The following is a 19,005-nucleotide window of genomic DNA, read 5'->3' as shown; positions in this document are numbered from 1 at the left end:
CTTAATGCTGAAAATATCTCTTAATTTAATAAAAACATGTTAATTGTCATGTGTTAGAGTACACTGAAATAAATGTTCAAACATTGTTTAAGAAATGTTGACTTAGTTGTATTTATTTTGTTGGTGTACTCAATATTTTGAAACTCAATAAGGCTATCAATACATGTAGACTGAGAATTTTTTATACATAGCGTTTTCACCTCTTTTGTGTTTGATCTTCAAGGTGACGATTCTCATCACGTGGTTTATGTAGATGTATATGGTAGATTCCTGATGTAGTAAAAGCTGAAAGGATCTTAATTCAACTTAACACAAATATGACATAAAATAAATATAAGCTTTTAGTTAACAAAAGATCGGAATTGCTTGCACACTGAGAATTGATTGTTAAGATATCCAAGGTCCTTTTATGTATTTTGGACAGTAACATGCTTATTGAAGAATAGTGTGAGCAGGGGCAATGCAAGAAAAAGGAATATTTTAACAGTTTGGATGTAAAAATTAGTAATGATAACCTTTGAAGATGAGGATTACAATGTACCTGTGATCTTCTAGTAACTCCACCAGGGTGACAGTGGCCAGTACAATGTTTGGTGACCAGAAGCCCCCCCCCCCCCCAACTAGCTAACGCAGTTCATAACCGTCAAGAATGTGTACTTCATTTAGTCATTCACATTGAGGGGCTATTACAAGAAAGAAAAAAGTCAAACAAGGTGAATCATGGGAATGTCCCTTGTGCTACATAAGCAGGAATCAGGAAACAACATTAAAGTAAAGGTTTGACCAAAAAAATGAGTGCTTCTAAAGGATGATCAAAAAAATGAAAATAAACGCGTTTCATTACTGGTTCGTAATGACCAGCTTTCCCCTGTTGTTCCCTTGGGCATCCGTGTGAAGGTGAACTTGTCTTCTGTCTTACTCATATCCTGAAATGGCCCTCTCCCTTGTACATGTGGACCTTCATACTGTCTGTGGCGGCACTGGAGACAGAGAGACAGATAAAGGGAAAAAAGGTGGAGAGGGAGGGAGAGAGAGAGAGAGAGAGAGAGAGTGAGTGTGTATAAAGTTGTATGTTATACATTTAAACACTGAAACACTGCATTCACTAAACCCAGGATTATACCTTCAGACTTTGGTATCTGAGATCCTTCAACTGGACTGGAGCTATGAAAGAAAACACATGAAAGACAATAATTCTTAAGAAACACTGAGATTAGACAATCCAGGCTCAAAGCATACCATTCCATCACTGACTTACATGCAAATTAAACAAACAAATAAATAAACAAAACACCGTCCATATACTTAAAAGCTTAGATAAGTCTGTGACATCACCTTCTGAAGAAATATTTGACGATTATCATAGTCTAAAGAGAATTAACTGCTTGCAAATTACAGAAATAAATTAAGATTGTCTACCCAGGTCATCAGTGAATAGTTCTTCAAGAGGAAAACATGCTATGCATTTCACAGGAATGTCACACACTGCCCATCCATACAAAAAAAATTACATTCTTTTTAAATCCTTTTCTGTTACCATCTTTGAAAACAGAGGAAAGGTGTAGAGGTAGATTCTTTTTTTTAATGAGAAGTAAGTTCAAAAAGTTCTAAAATGTTTTAAGACATTTATCTCTTACTTCTGAGATAAATATGCTTTACAGAAAAAAACATCCTATTTTTCCATGAGTAGGCGTGATACCGTACTCTCACTACACAGTTTACTCAAATCTAAACCGTTCATGTTTGAATGAAAAGGCAGTGTTTGTGAACTGCGAGCGTATGCCGGGACTGGGAGATGGGTAATACTGAAATCCAGGGCTGCATTCAAAACGGGGACATGACCTTTTTTCAGAAAGAGATCATCTGTGATTACAGGCATGATAATCGGCAGTCCATTTATTTTGCATTATCCCGCCCTCTGGTTTGACGCATTCCACATGCACAGTCCTGAGCGCATGGGCAAACTCTTACTTTGATGATTTTGCGCATTTAAATTTTTTGCCTGTCAGAAACAAAAACATTTAGAAAGACAAACTTAAGAAGATTGTGACGGAGAACATAAAACGCCACTGTAAAATCATTAATATTTTGTGACTGCTTAATATCTAACGATAGATAATAATGATCAGAAGGTCCCAAAGAAAACTAACGGAGAAAAGATCTGGATCTGATAACAGCCGAAGCTAACCAACAAACAAAAAGGTTATGTTTCCATGATATCTGTATATCTGAGATATTTTGTACAGGTTCATATGTTTCATCTGAAGATAATTTCACCAATTTTATTCCGCTCCAAAAATCCAAATTTTATTTATTAAGCACTTCATGGACAATTGGCAAATATTTCAAAGTAAATAAAAAATGTAAAACAAACAAATGAATAGAAGAAAAACACGCATGGTTGCACATCTAAAGTAAAATACAAAAACTTAGACACTATAACACCACGTGTATCTTATGATCCCAAGGGGAAATGTGTATCAGGAGCAAAGGCTGAGATGGGAAAAGACTCCTACAGAACACCACTGCAGGTGGTAATTTTATCTCCCAGTCAAATATGTAAGAGACCAGAGTTTAACAGACAAACAGAAAGAAATAAAGTTTGAAGATACTGAACTAGCGCCCTTGGTTCTTTAGTATCGTGTTGAAAAATTCTCTGTTTCAATGGCAATAAATAACAATTTACTAAAAAAGGGAAGAAAACAGGCAGAATGAGAGCAAGAACAGAAACATGAATCAATAGAAACAAGGGGGGGGGGTGAGAGAGAGAGAGAGAGAGAGAGAGAGAGAGAGAGAGAGAACGAGAGAGAGTCACATGGAGCCTGTATACAATGCATGTCTTTGATTTTACTCACTCAGAGCAATGAGGATTCCTGAGACAAACATGACCACTGCGAGGATAACCCCAGTGGTGCGCAGAGTGTCATAGTCTGCATCCAGAGAGAATTAAAAGGAAGTCAACTGTAATATTGGGAGAGGGGGGGAGTCTTTTTTCTGAGTCAGGTTTATACTTTAGTCATTCTGTAAGATGATCATTTAGCCATTCTGTAAAACAATGTTTTCTGCCTGATAAAGATGGCAAATTATGAAAGGCAACATCTTATTCATGTTCATTCGTTTTTCTGCCTCTTAAGAGGAATACTCACCATAGTTGAATGCTTGGTCATCGTCAATTATGCTTGATTCTGTTGAGACAACAACATGTCAACTGATTCTGTTGAGACAATTAAGTGCTCTGACAGCAGGAGGAAAATCAAGGTTGCTTTTTAGGACACTGGAGTGAATTGGCTCAAGCTGGCACAATGAAGTGAATTCAGCACCTTGGACAGGAGCCCAGACTTCAGTGAAATGGAGGGAATCTATGTGCTTTGTCTGAAAGTGGCTTGAATTCCACCTTGGCTGGTTCGGTGCCTATTTAATTCCAATCATTGGTGAAGAGTTCCAAATAATCTGTATCATAACTTTAGCCGTCAGTCCAGATAACACTATAATTGTAAAGACACACGCACACGCGCAAAGCATCCTTCGTGGACCAGTGTGATTTGTTACATTGCTGCAGACTGCGCAATTGATATAAAGAATGTGAGCTCAGCAAAAGTGCGTTAGTGGCACATACACGCGCACAGCACTTTCAAAGAGCAGGAAAAGTTTCCTTCCCGCGGACTGATTAACACATTTAATCAGTGTCACTGATTGTAGTACGTCAGCGATTGCAATTGCCCATAGATACATTCTGTTTCTACGAAGATTCTCAGTATGCCTGGGTGTTGAATTATCCTTTTTAGTAGATACACAGTGGAGCAAATGCATAGTTGAGCACTGCGACACGGGCGGCGGGGCAAAGATGCTGTAGGTAACTTGCTCGGTTATGATGCGGTTTTCTGTTGCTGATATCAGACTTTTTGAGAGGGTCAAGTTAGGACTCTATTGCGCCCCATCCCCAGTTTTCCAGCTACGCTCACAAGCAGTCTAATGTTTCTGTATCGAAATGATTAAACTGAAAACATTTGTGAAGCAAAGCGGGGAAAGATCTGAGACACACGTGTTTATAGTGGAAAAAGACAACACCCACACATTCATCTCACAATTTTCCCTACTAAATACACTCGATTAAACACGGAAGCAAAGATTTTAAAAGGGTAGTTGTCTAATGTGTGATCATTGCAAACAAATAGACATTTCAGAGATATTTGAGATATGAAAATATGCAGGTGTTATTGGGGGTTTTTTTAAATGAAAAATGTTTTTAGGTTTCAAAGATTCACAAAACTCATCGTTTCTAATCAAAGTTAAGATGTGATGTAAAGATGACGTTAACGCGAGTTCAGAGATTTACAAAAGGTTGTAATTCTAGACATGGTAGAGTAATACAGAAACTTGAACAAACCTGCAGAAGTTGCCATGACTGCGGTATAGGAAGATTGCGGAGCCTCCCTCGATGCTGCTTCAGCTACAAAGCATAAAGTCAGGACTACGAGAGGGAATATAGGTTGGCGTTGGAGAAGTGCAGAGGAGGAGTGTGTGGGCGCAAAATCGATGCGAATCAACGGGGTGCTGGCAGTGCACCTCAACCGTCACCACAAGTGCCATCTAGCGGCAAAGATTAAATATCAAAGACCTGAGGATCTAAGGACTTCTGAAGAGATAGCTGAATTAGATGTGTGCCAAGCAATGCGGAGGTGCTCCTTGCCAGAATATCTTGCGTCCAGAAATAAGACCAAGCAGCTTTGCTACCCCAGAAGTGCGTGCGCTCTTATTGCAAGCGACGCCTTTCCCCGTAACGCTGCATAGGTAGACTGAAATGAGGATGCGTTTGCACATATGGGGAGTGAGGAAACGTTTGAGTTTGCAGTATCGACGATGTCCTTGGCTCTAAAACGTGGGTCATACCCTAGTGATTATAATATTTCATTATACTAGCATCAATGCATGTCTTTGCCCACTTTGCCCAGCTATCTATTAGCATATTTTGAACTGAATCAAATTTATTTAATAATCTACATGATGGCTTATATTATTTCCATATAAATTAAAATAATAAAAGTGTCAAATAAAAAAACCAAGAGAGCTTCGAAAATTTTAGTAAGATATTCGGACCTACTCATTAGGATACATCATGCACTTTTAAATCATAATGCAGTTTTGAATTCAATATCCTGCATCTCTGGGGAGAAATTGGCAGATGATCAAACAGCATCAGCACACTGGTTGTTCTAAAATAATTTATGATGCTTATCAAAACAAGGACAAGACATGGATGGAATGAAAAACATTAATGGGTGCAGAAGACCTTAATAATATTTTACAAATAAAACGACATCCAACAGCAGTAAATGACAGCATATTAATTCATCCATCTAAATATGTTTATTTGAAAAGACAGAATACAGTCAATTAAACTAATTTTTAATACCAGTTTTAGAAAAACAGCTTAAATGAGTATCATTACTTGAATAATGGGACAAATTATTAACACTTACAAAATCTGCAACACTGATTTGAATGCGACTAAGACACTCGAAGAAGATGCTATACAAAAATCAGCCATAGCCTGTATAAGAAAACAGATTCTACTTAAGCATGACAATGGAAAGAAAAACTGCACAATTCATTTACTGGTGTATGTTTAGGTAACTCATTCCCTATATCTCTAAATAGAGACATAATAGCATTTATCAGCGAACCCTTGGCAGAGGGCAAAGGAAAAATAAGAATCAACGACAATGAGAAATATGAGAGAGGCAAAATCTTCTGAAGTCCAACCACTCCTGCTGCTACTGCTGCTACTCAAAGAAGTCCAAGCTTTCTGTAAGTGGATATCTCCTCCATCTGGTGGCACTACACACTGTCACATAGACTCTAGGGCAAAAGGAAGATTGAAGTGGTTAAGCTGAACCTTGTCAGGGGTAAGATTTTCACCATAAGATAACTGTATGAATATATCATAACGGCACATTCACTCACGTCATTCAATCGGACATGGACAGTTCAACTCACCTCTTCACTTGCTTCAATTCGCATTATTTTTCAACTGCAAGAGCAAATAAATTGTAAACTTCACGTTCATTAATATGTGAAGAATGACATGAATAGTAAAATGAAGTATTTGAGTGCAATTTTGCACAGAGTTTCTACATAACAGAACAATGGCAAACATGCTAACTACGTGCATAAAAAGTTACCAAGTTTGCTGAGGGACAAAAGGTAACATTGAGAGTTTTAATGTAGGCACCTATGAAATTCCAGTGCAATCACATTTGTTAAATGTAAAAATCCAGGTTTACCGAGGCGTAGACATAAACAATAAACTTTAACAGTACACCGCTAAAAACATCCCGAACACTCACCTATAACTCCAGCAGCTTCTGTATTCATTCCCACAGGCCTAAAGAGAGTTCGGACAGTTAAATCGTGACATAGCACATTGAAATCTCCATGAAAACACATACACTATACCGGTTTGTAACAAACACATGACAGAACAGACTTCAGGGTAGTGGTATCCCCCCTCCCCCCAACTTACTTTTGCTGCTGACGCCCACTGCACCTACATTTTCGGCCTGGGGGTGAAGCAGAAATGAGAGGGAGAAAGGAGCACAAGAAAAACTTGATTAGAATAAAACTGTCAATGTGTCTTCCAGAAAATTAAAACAATACTATATTATACATAGCTTAGTCTGAAGCTTTCAGTTAGTGAATTTGACAAACGTATTTTAGCGACCTCATTGTTTGTGTATGAAACTTCTTTTGGGCAGACGTGGCAGATAAGCGTTGGGCAGCTGGCACTCTGAGACTCCAAATGAGGGCACACACATAGCCTGGTCTCTGTTCCTTGCCTTATACTGTTCACAGTGCAGATTCAAGAATTAAGGACTCCATATAGCGGCAGCCGAGGCAGGGCAGGGTGAGTTTATCCTAATCTGATCTTCATAAGTAATTTATGGCCTCCTTGGCTTTCAGAGCTGGGGTGTTGGGGGAGGGGTAGACTGCAGTGCCTTTTGCTCCTCGGCCATAAGAGGGGCAGGGTGTAGAGTGTCTAAGAAGGGCTAAGACTGGAGGTTGCGCAACATTCACTGGCCTGAGGCCCACTAACACCTCAAACCAGCAACTGTCTCATTTCAGTCTATCAAAGTCTTGTTTACCTCAACTGTTCCGGTTAACACCAGTAAAGCCTTCCATGAAAACGTATCTTACTTTACACTATGATCCGTATTGGTTTAAAAAAAAAAATCACGTGAGGTTAAACAAAGGTGAGCCCGCGTTTCCTTTCTTTAGCATTCTTATCAGAAGGGATATAATCCCTCTTTGTTTTTGTATCCGTTTGGTCCCTTGCAAATGCACGTTTCGGTAAGCAGGCCTACCACTGAAGAGGCATGTCTTTTTCAGTTTTTTTTTGTTTGTTTGTTCGTTTGTTTTTCATCTGTTTTCCTTTTGCGATCACATTAACAAAAACTCTTTCGTAAGCAGCAGCCTGTCAACCAAAGCAACTTTTTTTGACCGATACTCACTGAGAACGAGGAAGATTCCCATGAGAAAGAGTGCCACAGCAAAGATAAGACCACCAATCCGAAGAGACTCGTAATCTAAAAAAAAAAAAAAAAAAAGAAAGAAAGAAATAAAGCAAATGATAACCTGACGCAGCCGGCCTTGAACAAGGCAACTGGCAGCTAACCGAATCAGATCTTCAGAGCAGCGCAAAGTTACAGAAAAGATAGACAGTATATTAAAACAATGTCACATTTATACTAACAATGTCTGACAGGGACTTTCCACTATTTTTCAGCTTGCTGAGTGTTACAAAAAGGGAAAATGTATCTGTAACAGTGTGTGATAGCTGATGTCACTGTAATATTACAAATGCTATTTACTAAAACATTATTTAATCATGGAAGAAATAAATACCGTATGTTGAACAACTGAATGTTTACTGTACAAAGTGAATCTGTCCATTTGTACAGCCAATGAATGATACCTTCCTCTAAAGGCAGGAAAGTTTTTTTCCATTCTGTATTTATTTTTGTGTGGGTAAGACCGAATAAACAAACAAATGTCTTTCTTGAGCGTGAGCCACTAAGACATGCATCATTTCAGAAAGGCATAATATGAAAACATGGCTTAAAACATTATTAAAAAAAAATGTTATGACATGAGAATTTCAAAACATCGGGGTGGAGCCTGGGACTTTCTTAAAGTTATTCCCGGAAGCTTGGCTTAGGGGTGAGTTTTTTCCATTGATCTTGGAAAAACAGAGGGAAAATGTACCCCGTCCTGACCTCCCAGATGTTTCCTGAGTTGAGTGACACGGTCTGCCCCTAAAAAACTCACATGGATGCTATATTTCCTGATGTCGTAAAAGCTAAGTCCCCGCAGTTTATTCAAACTGCATGATATGTATTGTGGATGGACAAAGGACTCCTTGTTAAAACACTCATCAGGAATTCACTGTGATTATGCGGCTGTGCGTGTATCAGGCGCTCCCTGTCAACAACTAGGAACGCAAACTTCCCTCACACAACGTTTCAGTTTCACCTTCTGTCAATCAACAAAGTTTAGCTGTCGCGATAAGTTCTAAATAAATCAAATGTAGTTCTACTTACCGTAATGAAATGGGCTGTCATAATCTATTTGGAAAGACAAGATTAAAAAATGAAAAATATTTCAGGATTTAAGAGAATTGAAAATAAATTTAAGCAGGCTTCAAGCAAAATTTCAGTATTTGGACAGAGCACAAACTATCATATAAAAAAAATCTATACTGTACCTCTAAGCCTTCGGAAGCATAATCGACAAAAACGTGGTTATCAGTAAAGGACAAAAACACAGCTAACATACAATTCTTTCACCCTGAGGCAATTCTAAGAGTGTTATACCCTCTGGGGTACATAAGAAGATCAAGTCTGGTTGCCAGGATACCAACATAAACATTTCTCCTCCATCGTTGTGTGTCACTATTCGATATCTTAAATACTTCAACAGGGCTGAAATTCTTCATGTTTGGGCTGAAGCTGATTTTAAATGTATAACCCATCCAAAGGAGTGTTCATGTGACTATGTTATTCCCGCATTCCAACTGTTGTTGAAATTGCATTGGCGTAAAGTCAGGGCATCCTTACCATGAACATCATCCATTGTGGTAGCTGGAGAGAAAAGAAAGAGACGCTATTAGCATATGTACTGAGACGAACAGGAGAGAATGGGATGCAAAGGTCTGTCTTTTCAGGATCTGCTGCTTCATATAACTTTTAAGGTTGACATGGACCCGCCACACCACAAGATGCAGGAGCATCAGCAACTGAACAAAAAGGTGAAAGTATGGTGCAATTAGCCCAACACCATTCAAGTACTCCGGTACACACCAGCTTTGAGTATTAGACAATGAGGCACCATGGAGACATGAGCAAGAAGCATGGGCCAAACATGCAGGACAGACAGGGAGTACTGCCAGCTATAGATTCACACTAGCAGTGTCTCTGCCGCAGTAACCGGCCACCCCCAATACATTCTAACACAACATTCTAGACACTCTAACCCAAAACCAGTGTCGCAAGTTCACATTTTAACACAGTACTGCCAGACCTGAACTACTGATCTGTCACTTCATGGCAGCTGATTTAACAGGCTCCAAACAAATCCAAGTCAAGTTACGACACTGCAGTAAGTGTGTATCACCTAGTTGCTAAGAAACCACGACGTACTGACAGGGATAAGTAAAGCGACTGATTTAATAGCAAAGCTACGTCAAGACTGGTCTGTGACGTCAAGAACGTTTCCTGAGCTACAATCGACCCAAAGAATAAATTCAAGAGGGTAATTCGAATTTGCTAGACAAAATATCAGTCGCCGCACTAATGATATTTGTGGCTGATTGCATAACGATAACCTGCTCTAAGAGCAAAATTTAAATCAACTTGGATGAAGTCATGGGAAAGCAGTCATGTAAATTGTTCAAACGCCAAGTATCACTTTGCTCGGTCTAGTAGCAGATGACACAGAGCAAAGATGGATTAAATGTCTGGCGGTAAAGACCACTAATTTACTATTACACATTTGCATAGTTACTGTAGTTAAAGAAATGAAGAAGAATGGGTTCCTTTTGCATATGGCACAACTGGATTAGAAACTTATCATATGAGGAAAAATACCTTTTTCCTCATGTAACAGTACCCACTGGAAGATCTGAATGGTATGTATTGAAGCCTAGAGTTACCTGACACACTGTTTCTCTCAGTGTTTGTGTGTGTGTGTGTGTGTGTGTGTGTGAGAGAGTTGAAAAAATGAATGTTTGTTAGTCTGTGTTTCAAAATGAAAGCCTATGAATCCAGTAAATGTCAAGTCTCTCTCAGAAATCCATGCGGACAGCTGGGTTCACAGCCTCTGGATAGCCTTAATCATAAATCTATCTGTGTCATCACCAAACTATCCTGTACTCTACTGCATGGACAGAATGAATGTTCCTGAGATTAAACAGAACTTGAACTGTGCAACTGAGAGAAAAACTCCAGAGTCCTCAGGTATCAGAGAACCCCTTACCTAATAATCTCTTTGCAAACAATTTACAGGATAGGGTGGGTCACAACAGCTGCCAAAGTGTGAGCTGTAATGACATGTAAAACACGAATTCCTCTCTTCAGACTACATCACAGTAGGCACAATGTTACTACAGCATTATGTCATGTTTCAGAGCTAAAAATGTCAGAAAGTATAAATCATTAAACCAAAACATTTCTACAGCTAATGTTAGCTAAAATATTCCTACAGCCACACAGCTTCTAACTATGGCATAAAAATGAGTGTGATGTAAAAGAAGCTTTGCCACAAACAGACACATTTGGGTAGAGAAGCACACAAAAGCACCAATGCTCACTCCCACTCTCTCTCTCTTCCAAGGGAGCGCCATAGTTCTCATTCCCCCGAGACACAAACATTTACCCAGAACTCTCCAAACTCACCTGGCATTTCCCTGCCGAAAGCAGAGCCTGTCAAACGCACATACACACACCACTTTAAAAGAAAAATAACAAGATATCTCAAAGTACAAAATGTGTTTTCTAAATGTATTCTAAACAATTTGTAGTAATCTAAACTTCTCCCACATATAAAAAATATAAAATTAAAAAAAAAAAAGAGTCAAATGAAAAGAAAACTTGATTAAAGGGGTGGAACAACTCTGCTCCCCCATAAGAAACTACTCCTTCAAAGACACGCCTCATGAAGAGAAATACAGAGGAGGAAAATGGAAACGGTCGCCCCGTTTGAAGACAACATTCATTTTTCAAACGAACACAAATACAGTAAACCAGATTATCCATTTATGTCTTGGTCTGTGTGAAGTAACGAAAAAAAAAAACAAGCGTTCCCAACAGACACCATGGACGTAATGCAAAATTTTGGGTCCCCTTACCCCAAACTGGAGCTAAACAGGAGCAGAAAGCCACTGCAGCAGTGAGAGCCATGTCCTCTGAAAAACATGAGAAGACACTTGCATCAGAGAGACACATTTGAGGCAGTTTTGAAGCCTTGTGGAATTTCACACACATACCTCAACACTTCAGTGAGATATCCAGAACTGACTGGAGAGGACTGACCAGTACTACGTGCTAGTATTCCACCTACTACAGAGCATTTGGTTTTTAGAATCAGTACTCATACATTGACATACACACTGTCATGCATTTATGGACCGAATTTTGAGAAAAAACATTTGACACAGGGCAGACATACTTGTTCATGAGTTAACCAAAACCAACACAAGTGAATGTCACCAGTAGCCAAAGACTTTGCTTTCAGCTGAAATTAGAAAAAAGCAATTACAAGCTTTCTGAACAACTTTGTGGTTCATAAATGATCTCTTTAGTAACAGATCCAAGGGTGGCTCTGTTTGTCACTGTACTTGAAAAATTCTAAATGGACTCATGACTAAAAGGATCCCTTACATAACCCTCGGAAGATCACTGACTCCCAAGGGAGGGTAGGAGGCTCTATTTTAAGACAGGCACCTCAAAACAGTGTCTACCAGCAGAATACAGGTTGCCAGGGTATGGCAAGCAGGAGAAAGCTCAAGTTTCAGAAGATAGTATTTGGTCAGTGGGTTACTGACATATCTCCACTTATTCTAGTAACTCGAATGCACTATCGTGGATGTATGAGAACGTCTGGTACATTCCAGTCACAACTGTTTGCAACGCATAGACGTTTGTCTCTAAGGTTGCCCCTTAAAAACTTTCTAAATTACTAAAATGTTGATCAACATTTTGAGCAGTAGCTGAACTTAATAATTATGTGCAAACAAAGAGCACTTCGTTGAGATTTGGTCACCGCTGTGGAGGAGTTTGTCTAACACAGAGATGACTGTGAGGCTTACAATACCGAGCCTGGCTCTACAGACCGCTCGTTAACACGCATCAAAACAACTATTTGCCTGACTGAATGGGCACAAACAATTCTAAGAAAACTCTGATGAGCCGGAATAACCACATTTGTTTGCGTTCAATCAACCTGAGATAAAAGTTTATCTCGTTAAAAGATTTAGACATTTTGCATTTTTCAAAAAAGTCCCTCTGAAAAACTCATTTTTGCATGTACACATACCAACAAACGCAAAGACAGAGGGGGAGGGGGTAAATTATAATCGGGTTTTTTTGTCAATTTCAGTAAATCTCCACGCTGATCATTAAAAGACATAACTGTTAAGAAATTGTTGCTCATCTATTCCAGTGGCATCTCGAAAACGTACAATGCAATAGCAAAAGACTCATTTTTCTTACAAAGAAACTGGCTGCTGAAACTTTATCAAACACTAACTAACACGTAGCACAGTTTGTAACGGGAAAACGGAATTCATATCCATCTGGTCTCATCTGTGAAATTCTGTACTTTAAATATTTTGAGCAAATGCAGCAATCATTAAATCAGCATTCGCTGCTTAAATAAGGAGAAGAAATGCTTACCAGGCATATCAATATGCAACACCAAACGCTGCTGAAAAGTTCTCTCAAGTCAGTGAAGTTTCACGGGGAGTCAAATCACCGGATTTTCCAACAAACGACAGGATCTAGTAATCAGAAAGTTCTGCCACTATAAGTATTTCTGGGATCCTAAATTTTTTCAATGACGCTTTGAACGTCATGGAAAGTGTATCATATCTGATTTAATCCCTCTAAAGTGGGTCTTTCCTTGTTGCCGAAAAACGCTACAATGAAGTCTCTATTCCCACTTCAGCGCAGGTCGACGCTCAGTGGTTTCAAAGAGTCAGATTACACTGAGTGAGATTGCGGATGCGCAACTTCTAAAGATATTACGGAAAAACTCGCCTGGCGGGATCAACGCCTGTTTACGTTTTTTTGAGCACGCATTCCACCACATGGTACTGCATTGCGTATCTATTTATCGGTTGTAAGAATACTGTAAACCATTTGATAAATGTTTTTATCGTGTAGCATTCATATGACCGATGGCTGGATTGTATACATGCATAGTACGTACATTATTACATTGCGTGCTGCCATGGAGGTGTATTTAAATCACACTGCCACCGAGAGTTAACAGAGAAGTTGATGTGGGCGAATGATCTAATCGTCTGGAAGACATGTCACTCAAAAACAGCACAATGATTGACAAGTCTGTTTCAATGTTTTAAACAGTCTCTTACATCTGTTAAAATAAGAAAAGATAGTCAACCACTGAATATTACATTAATTTTTGTCAGGCTATCACTGGTAACAAGTTCTGTCATCTCTCTTTTCTTTCCTTTTATATTTTTTGGCATTCTGATACTGGAGATGTGAATGTTTGTAAATTCGCAATCTTCTTAATAAAAGTCTGATTTGAGTAAAGTGAGAGTTGCGCAGTTCTGTCGGGCAAGAGTTTGGGGTTCATATTACTGACCCTGAACGAGTTTTGAAGTGGTAGCATTCTGTTTTCAGTTACTGTCAGTTTGTAAGGAGGCCTTGGACGGGTCTTCATTATGGCATTCTAGGAATTCAAAAAAAAGCAGACGTATGTACCCTCGAGGCGTGAAGTGGCTGAAGAAGTCCTCCCTCATGAGGTAAACTCAGATTTAATGTTTTCCTCTCTTCGCTCCACGTTGTGAACTTCATTTATCAATTGATATCGTTTTTCTTTCACTTGTTATTGAATCCTATACCAACAAATCTAGGGTAATCCACCATTTAACGCGCACTGGCAAATACTGTCAAATTACAAGAATTACAAATACACCTTCCGTTTACGTATTATAAAAGAGATATTTGTGGCTTTGCACATTTTGTTCGAAGCTATACGGACATACTTGCATTTCTTGACCATGGGAGGGAGCTATTTTACCATAATTTCTCTTGTTTTGCTCCAAGTTTTAAAAACTCAACATCGGTCCTCCGTCACAGAAGCTGAAATAATATTAATACAACGAACACCATGCATTGTCACACGCGCTTGCTGTATGTCTTGTTGATATTAGTCCGTTTAAAAATGTTTCAGTGCAACAGTGGATGTTTTCGATCCTCAATCGATGCAAGATTCAGTAGATGGCGCTTGTTTTGCCCCAAAATCTTGTTTTTCACAAACCCTCAATACAAGTTCCTAGTGGTAAAAAAGAGACGTGGCCTTGTAACTTCTGCATAGAAGACATTTTATTGTCATCTGCATGGTGATGTCTCCGAACAGTTGGTCTTAGCTTTTAGGTAGCAAAGAAACATGTGGACTTCATCAAGCTGATGCTTCCATGCGGGAATAAAATTCACCCTTTTATTCTTCGTTCAAGGGTACCAAATACTGTGAATTTTTTGTTTTGTTTTGCTTTGCTTTGGCCTGATTAGACCACATACCCACTGTGATGTTTCCTTAAACATTCATTTAAGATTTGCATTCGAATAATCATATGAATTTCATTTCTTTTTTTTCTTTTTCTTTTTTTTTTTTTTTTTTGTCGAATCATTTGTTTGATATCGTTGAGGAATGACATGTAATTTAATGAAAATGGTCTCTTCATCTAGTATGTGTCTCACAATTCCTGGAGACAACCGCTTGGAGAATTCAAGCCCAACAGCAACAGATTAGTCAGCATGCTCATCCACACCTGCAGTCTATATGCAGCAAATGACATGCTACATGACTTCTATGACATCATTTTAACTCAGCAGTAGGGGCATAGAGGAGTGGTGCTGCACTATGGAGAGAGGCTGTATTCGGAAGAGAATGACTGAAAGAAAAATGTCAGCTGTAATGCAGTGTAATGACCATAAAATACAGGGTGAATTTCTCTGACTCAGTGACACGATTTTTTTTTTTTTTTTTTTTTTACACGGTGACCAAGCAGCATAACGTTCATGGAAACCCACTGATCTGGCACATGTTCATATATGCATGATTCATCTCTGTTTTGAGGTTCTGATGATCATTTTAACATCTTATTCTGTTGACTCACAAGATTGCTTTAATTTATTGATTTTTCACGTGTCTCTCCAAATCTTTTAACTGAAATATACATTAATAGAGCCCATTCAGTACAACACAAACTTGTGTTATCATCAGTGGCATTTCCCTAGTAGAGTTCAGCATCTTGGCTACATCTCTAACTGTGTAAATCAGCTCTTAATGTGAGCATTTTTACAGCATATTCATCAAACATCCAAAAACAACACTGACCATGGAGGATTCGTTCGACCATTACTGTAATATCATCAGTTTTGTCCCCCTTAGCTGTGAGCTTTGTATCCAGGGCGGTACCAGAGGTCAGTAACACTAACTTGTGCCAGAAATAGGCTGTGACGTCACAGCCCAGGGTGAGCAGGTGTACCCTTGTCAGACGCAGGGTCACAGAAAGAAGCCTGTCTCTAAGGTAAAATCGGCATACAATGTCTTTCCTCTGCACTTTACACAATACCTTTGTCAGTGAGATGGATAAAACAAAACAAAACAAAGCAATCATCAATAGACACAAAATTTAACAGCCTCTGTAAAGATACTCAAAAGGATTTTTTTTTTTTTTTTTTTGCATTTGTAAGACAAACACTGATGTGCTGACAGAGGGGGCTTGTTTTAAAACTGTCTTTGTAACATTTGAGGAAAATTACTTTGGGGAGTGTGATACATGGATGTGGTGACCAGAAGTAACAAGGGTTACATAACTGAAATCCAGGACACTGAGCAGACTCGTAAGTGAGGCATGGGTAAAGAATTCCCCCAAGACCTGTCGGTTTACAGGCTGGTGAGCAAATGGTTATCAACAACTAATCATTTAACTGAGAGTCACAAATACAGTGAGCTCGTTTGACCTCTTCTGTGTCAAAAACATGGATTATAAATATTGTTTTATAGTGACTGCACGTCCAAAGCTAAACTGCCCGTGGGAAGCCTGGAAACAGACCAGAAATAATGTTACAAATGCCATTTGCTACAATAAGCCTGGTAAACCTTACGGTGACTCCTGACTAATCAAAGGCTGAACCATGCTGTGAAATTTTCAGTTTGTTCAGTTTCAGTTCAGTTTCAGTTTAACAAAAAGAATTAGCACCTACACAGAAAGGATACTGCAGACAGAGACATGGGCAATGCAAGCAGATATGAAAAAATTCTCTCTTTTGCTCATTCTAATCTTGGTACTTTAGGAAGTGTTCCTAGAAGTACTGCTTTCAACACTGGATCTGTAAAATAAACCTTATAGACTACACATCATACTTAATGTTGTGTTCTGATGCTGAATCCTTTGCATGTTTGCAAGTACAAGAAGCACTGTAATTTCAGGCCTCAAAACACAAAATGACAACAGAAGTGTCATTGTTGATGTCATTTGAAAGCTAATTTTGTCGTGGAGAATTCGAAATAAATTCTGTAAATGCTACATGATTAATTCTTGTGATAACTTTTTAAGAAAATGGGTTGTCACAGGTATAACACCCACCCCAAATCCAACGGCCAATAATAAGTGTCAGAACTGCTTTTCTAGCCTTTCAAAACACCACCAGCACCTCCACCCTGACACCCATCCCCATTTATCTGCAAGAATCACGCAACAATGTAAAAATACTTAATACTTAATATGTTAGAGTAGCAATGACCAAACCTGGTGTCATGTATGCCTCTGAACAACCGCGTAGGGAGTGAATCTTAGGATTCTGTCCATCTGCAATTGTTTCTAATCACCAATTAATCTCAGGCATCAAAGGCTTTGGACAACATGGACCTCTACTGAGGACAAACCTGGTGCCCTGATCCAGTTCCTTGTCACACCAGGCATTGCTGCTACATAGACCTTCCACTTCAGTCTCTTTGGGACATCATTTGTCCATTTAAATGGACCCGCACCCCAAATTCTTAATGGCAGTATTAATAATTATCATTGATGAATGAATCACAGATTCATTGATCAACAACTAATAATTATTCAACTCTATCTAATGGTCCTATGACACTTAAAGCGGCTCCAGGCTTGACAAAAAAATGTGTAAAGTGTGATTTTACCCCTGAGCTAATAATTATGCCACTGTATAATTCAGTATATTACTTTTATTCTGGTATTTAATTATAAAATTATTAAATGTAAAAATTTCCTTCCAGTGCTGGCCAAATGTTTTAAACAATTTATGGCAATGTACATCCCCCATGCACAAAATACAGAAATAGTTTGGAAAAATAATGGTGTGTGTGCGACTTACACACAGAACTGTGGTTGGACTGCACTCAGATCCTATGAGTATTCTTAGAGTCCAACTGGAGAATTCCTGCCAACTCCCTGTAAAAAGGATGAATTATTGAACGAAAATCCACAAAACCTTAAAGAGAGATGAGACATTTAAACCCTCAGGGAACTGACGAGTCAAGGCAAGTAGTCTTCACTCATCACTTATTAACACTGCGCAACCATCAAATCTCAAAAAAAAAAAAAGAAAGTGTTGTATTAAAACAAACAAGAGGTTGATACAAGATTTGAATGTAGCCTATGTACAAAATATTTACTTTAGTAGAGCAGAACAATCTCTCTCTCTCTCTCTCTCTCTGTCTCTCTCTCTCTGTCTCTCTCACTCACATCAATCTTTCTCTCTTATCTTTACATACTAATGACAGCAATGTACGTTGGATGTCACAGAATTTGAATTTGGATGTAAAATATCCACATAATCTCCATGCCTCATTAGAATGGGAAACTCTATCAGGCTGGTTATCTAGGCATGCACTGACACATGCCAAGACGGCTCCCATGTTCATTTACTACAGGGTCTCACTGATGACATTTATCTTTCTCTATCCAAATTAGGCCATATTAAAAGTGACATCTTTCAGTGTGTATTTGGGATGAGGACTATCACCATTTTACATTGTTAATCCTTGGACTGACAGTGTGACAACCATAATTTTAACTTTCCTAGTCAAGCCACCTTCTTACTCCACAATCATAACTGCCAATATCAGTCAACAGTTTCATAAATCTAAAATGTCAGTAGCACCAAAAACTCCTTAGCAGAAGGTCATTCTTTCACTTCAGTTAGATTAATATTTCTGTATTAACACAGTGTGAAAGTTGTCTAGTATAGTTGTCCAATACTCAATAAATTGTTCAACAAGTTTCATTTCTGAAAAAAAAAAAAAATCATGAAAATGAATATTTTCCATTAATAATTTATCCCCATGAGTTTAAGTGTTCAGTTACAAGGTTTCCATTAGACATCTTCATGTGCCAAGATGTCCTTGAAGGACCTAAGCAAATCCCATTAAAAGCATCACATACGTGATTCCCAATGAATCAGAGAGCACGAATCTCCAAAACGCGCTGCCGCTCGGTCGGTCATGTCTTTTGAGGACATTTCCAATCTCATTTCACACACACAATATGTGAATATAAAGCAAACGTGTGGGTTTGGGGAGGCCTTGAGCCCAGCCTGAATCTAGTCAGGCGGGCATCGTTTAATCAGAGAGCTGAACATTTCATCGCTCAGTGTTTAAAATCTCTGTGGTTATCAGAATGAAATGGAGGGGCATGATCCAACACTATCGTAGATACAAGACCTACTG

The 19,005-nt window shown here is 38.7% G+C and overlaps 2 protein-coding genes across 2 annotated transcripts; both read right to left on the bottom strand.

The window, feature by feature from the left end:
- Positions 1-960: 960 nt before the first annotated feature.
- On the bottom strand, positions 961-4,403 carry LOC115819670 (FXYD domain-containing ion transport regulator 7-like). The gene is made up of 6 exons (XM_030783172.1): positions 4,388-4,403; positions 3,147-3,185; positions 2,856-2,930; positions 1,972-2,002; positions 1,124-1,164; positions 961-980 (listed from the first exon to the last, which is right to left on the bottom strand). The coding sequence occupies exons 1-6, from the start codon at positions 4,401-4,403 to the stop codon at positions 961-963; spliced, it is 222 nt and encodes a 73-aa protein (XP_030639032.1).
- A 1,304-nt stretch (positions 4,404-5,707) lies between these two features.
- fxyd6l (FXYD domain containing ion transport regulator 6 like) lies at positions 5,708-13,176 on the bottom strand. The gene is made up of 9 exons (XM_030783330.1): positions 12,948-13,176; positions 11,402-11,458; positions 9,114-9,137; positions 8,598-8,621; positions 7,509-7,583; positions 6,524-6,560; positions 6,348-6,385; positions 5,998-6,031; positions 5,708-5,859 (listed from the first exon to the last, which is right to left on the bottom strand). The coding sequence occupies exons 1-8, from the start codon at positions 12,952-12,954 to the stop codon at positions 6,021-6,023; spliced, it is 273 nt and encodes a 90-aa protein (XP_030639190.1). The 5' UTR covers positions 12,955-13,176; the 3' UTR covers positions 5,708-5,859; positions 5,998-6,020.
- Positions 13,177-19,005: the final 5,829 nt, after the last annotated feature.

This window comes from Chanos chanos, chromosome 8 (assembly GCF_902362185.1).
Source record: "Chanos chanos chromosome 8, fChaCha1.1, whole genome shotgun sequence".
Lineage (NCBI taxonomy): Eukaryota > Metazoa > Chordata > Actinopteri > Gonorynchiformes > Chanidae > Chanos > Chanos chanos.
Note: the sequence above shows the minus strand (reverse complement) of the source record. Positions and strands in the feature narration are given on the sequence as shown.

Bases quoted from the DNA above. Each gene is read 5' to 3' on its own strand.
- fxyd6l (XM_030783330.1), bottom strand. The intron at 9,138-11,401 runs GTAAGGGGACCC...TTTTCTCTCCAG, and splicing joins CTGTTTAGCTCCAGTTTGGG to CTACCACAATGGATGATGTT. The intron at 6,386-6,523 runs GTAAGTTGGGGG...AACTCTCTTTAG, and splicing joins AGTGGGCGTCAGCAGCAAAA to GCCTGTGGGAATGAATACAG.
- LOC115819670 (XM_030783172.1), bottom strand. The intron at 2,931-3,146 runs GTGAGTATTCCT...CTCTGGATGCAG, and splicing joins TGACCAAGCATTCAACTATG to ACTATGACACTCTGCGCACC. The intron at 1,165-1,971 runs GTAAGAGTTTGC...TTTCTTTCATAG, and splicing joins AAATGCGCAAAATCATCAAA to CTCCAGTCCAGTTGAAGGAT.